The 3,498-nt window shown below is 39.7% G+C and overlaps 1 protein-coding gene across 1 annotated transcript; it reads left to right on the forward strand.

The window, feature by feature from the left end:
- The first annotated feature begins 511 nt into the window (after window positions 1–511).
- LOC131905939 (protein SGT1 homolog) lies at window positions 512–1,516 on the forward strand. Its single transcript, XM_059256730.1, has one exon. It carries the CDS (start codon window positions 512–514, stop codon window positions 1,514–1,516), a length of 1,005 nt encoding a protein of 334 aa, XP_059112713.1.
- Window positions 1,517–3,498: the final 1,982 nt, after the last annotated feature.

Consider the following 3,498-nt stretch of genomic DNA (forward strand, 5'->3'; position numbering starts at 1 on the left):
ATTATGTTTTGCTATGCTGTGCTTTCAATTCAAGCATCCCATGTAAGGGTCTATATTCTGCTGCCTGCTTATTGAGATGCTTCAAGTTCTAAACAACAACAAGCCTATGCTGTAGATAAAACTCATTAAAAACCAATTGCTCTCAATGCTTGGTGTCAGGGAGAATAATTTAGAGACAGTAGGACAGACATAGTGAAAGTTGTATTCCACATTTGTTTTCCAGAACTGTTCACATACTAAAAATGAAGTAAAGGCAATGAGGCCACAAGCTGGGAGCACACTAAGTCTTGTTCAACGTTAGCTGGCATTGTATTTAGTTCCTGCCTTGTCTTCTAGTAGGAAGCGGTTCTTCATTCAAGCAGGAGGGTGATAGGATGCACTGTCTCAAAGCTCAGCAAAGAGCCTTAGTAACTAGCTAGAGGTTTCTTCAGAAGGTTCCCCCACTGGGTGACGACAGAGCTGGTAACCAACGTAGAAAAAGCTCGGGCCGAAGCTTTAGTGGCTCTTAGTAATGGCAGCAGCTGCAGCAGGACCTGCAAGATCTCAGTGGTTTTTCCAGAACTTCTCAGATGCTCTGATAGACGAGGACCCCCAGGTGGCATTAGAGGAGCTGACTAAGGCTTTGGAACAGAATCCAGATGATGCACAGTATTACTGTCAGAGAGCTTATTGTCACATTCTCCTTAGGAAATATCGTGATGGTATTGCTGATGTAAAGAAGTCGCTTGAACTCAATCCAAATAATCCTACTGCTTTCCTGAGGAAAGGGATGTGTGAATACCATGAAAAAGACTATGCTTCTGCTTTAGACACTTTTGCAGAAGGACAGAAATTAGATAGTGCAGATGCAAACTTTGCAATCTGGATTAAAAGGTGCCAGGAGACTCAGAATAGATCAGAATCTGAAGTGTCTGCCTCTCAGAGAACTCAGTCAAAAATAAAGCCTGACTGGTATCAAATGGAATCTCAAGTAATCATTACACTTATGATCAAGAATATTCAGAAGAATGATGTAAATGTGGAATTTTCAGAAAAAGAGTTGTCTGCTTTGGTGAAACTCTCTTCTGGCAAAGATTATAATATGAGGCTGAGGTTGCTTCACCCTGTAGTACCAGAGCAGAGCACGTTTAAAGTACTTTCAACAAATATTGAAATCAAAATGAAAAAGCCAGAGGCTATGAGATGGGAAAAGCTAGAGGGGCAAGGAGATGAGACAACACAAAAACAGTTCACAGCAGATGTGAAGAACATGTATCCATCATTATCTCATTATACCAGGAATAAGCTGGTTGGTGAGATCAAAGAGGAAGAGAAGAATGAGAAGCTGGAGGGTGAAGCAGCTTTAAACAAGTCATTTCAGCAGATCTACTCAGATGGTTCCAATGAAGTGAAACAGGCCATGAACAAATCATTTATGGAGTCTGGTAGTACAGACTTGAGTACCAACTGGTCTGATGTAGGTAAAAGAAAAGTTGAAATCAACCCTCCTGGTGATATGGAATGTAAACAGTACTAAATAAATCAATTTGCTATCATAGTAAAAAAAAAATCTAGCTAGAGAGAGGAGAACCTCAGAATAGAATCTCCAAGTTGAATTTCTCTCTTCAAGTGACAAAAAAAATCATCAATTTGGAGTATCACTTGACAGATATCAATCACATTTGTTATGGACTTGATGTCACATGAATTGGAAGCACAGGTTAATATAAAGTACTAAATACTGTATTATGGGGCTGTTATCTCTATGTGTAAAGACATATCTCATCAAACACTTATGTTTCTTCTGTGTAAAACATCCATAGTTTTTCTATTAGGTACAGCTAGCCCATAACAAAGTGCATGGGTGCGAGAAATTGCTGGACTAGAATGTGGAGACACAATGAATACAAATTTGGGATATGTGATCTATTGTTATGATCTTATTAAGAAAAATGTCAATTTACTCATAACTTCCCCATTCTCTTGGATTATGTTATGGTGAATAATGGAATGAGATTTGCTCCTTAGGTAGGCCATAATCTATCCATGCAAATAAGAAAACACAAGGCTAAGTCTATTATGGAAAAAATAATCCTAGTAATATGCACAATAAAAGGAAAATAATGTATCAGAGTAAATAGATTAACAAAGTGAATATGAACTGAAGTGGTGCTTCAGCCAGAGCTGCTTAATGCCAAGTCTGATGATCTGAGTTTGATTTCCAGGAACCACATGTTGAAAGGAGAGAACCATGTAAGTTGTGTAAGTCATCCTCAACACTGTCTTAGTTTAGGTTTCTACTGCTATAAAGAGACACCATGACCATGGCAACTCTTATAAAAGCAAACATTTAATTGGGGCTGGCTTACAGTTCAGAGGTTTAGTCCATTATCATCATAGCATGGTGGACTATAGGAAAACATGGTGCTGGAGAAGTAGCTGAGAGTCCTATATCTTACAGGCAAAAGGAAAAATGGATTGTGACACTGCACAAAGCTTAAGCAAAAGAGACCTCAAAGCCCACCCTCACAATGACACATTTCCTCCAACAAGGCCATACATACTGCAACAAAGCCACATCTCCTAATAGTGCCACTCCATATGGGGGCCAATTACATTCAAACTACCACATTCTACTCCCTGACTCCCATAAGTTTTTAACAATATCATAACGTAAAATGCATTTAGTCCAACTTCAAAAGTCTTCATAGTCTATCACAGTCTCAATAACGTTTAAAAGTCCAAAGTTTAAAGTCTCTTCTGAAATTCATGTAATCACTTAACTATAATCACTTATATAAAATCAAAATCAAGATTCAGATCACATACTTCCATCATACAATCACACATGCTATACATTACTCCTCCAAAATGTAGGGAAGGGAGCATAGTGAGGAAATACTGGACAAAAACAAGACTGAAAACCAGTTGGTCAAACTTCAACCTCTGCATCTTCATGTCTGATGTCAAAGAGCTCTTCAGATTTCCAAATCCATTCAGCTCTGTTGACTGCAACACACTTCTTTCTCTTGGACTATTTCCACTCCCTGTTAGCAGCTCTCCTCTACAGGTATCCCACAACTCTGACATCTTTAACATCTTGGTGTTGCCCAGGCAACCCAGGCTTCAACTTTAGAGCTTCACAAAATAGCCTCTCTGTGCCTTCATTCGGGGACACCCATGACACATGACTGGCCTCAGCAGACAGCCTCTCCATAAGCAGCAGACAGAGAGGATTTGAAACCTCAAAACCCACCCCACACTGGCATCCCTTCTCCAACAAGTACACATCTACTCCAATAATGCAATTAACTCTAAACCTGATACTACTTGGCCAAAACTGCCAAGTTCTGCTGCTTGATGATGCTGGAACATAGCCCCATCATTCTATTATATCTTCACCAGCTTCTTATCTTTCACTGTCTAAGCTTGCCTGTCCTGAAACTTGCTCTGTAGATCAGTCTGGCCTCAAATTCAGGGACCTACCAGCCTCTGCCTTCTGAATACTGGGATTAAATG

Source organism: Peromyscus eremicus, chromosome 3 (genome assembly GCF_949786415.1).
Source record: "Peromyscus eremicus chromosome 3, PerEre_H2_v1, whole genome shotgun sequence".
Classification (NCBI taxonomy): domain Eukaryota; kingdom Metazoa; phylum Chordata; class Mammalia; order Rodentia; family Cricetidae; genus Peromyscus; species Peromyscus eremicus.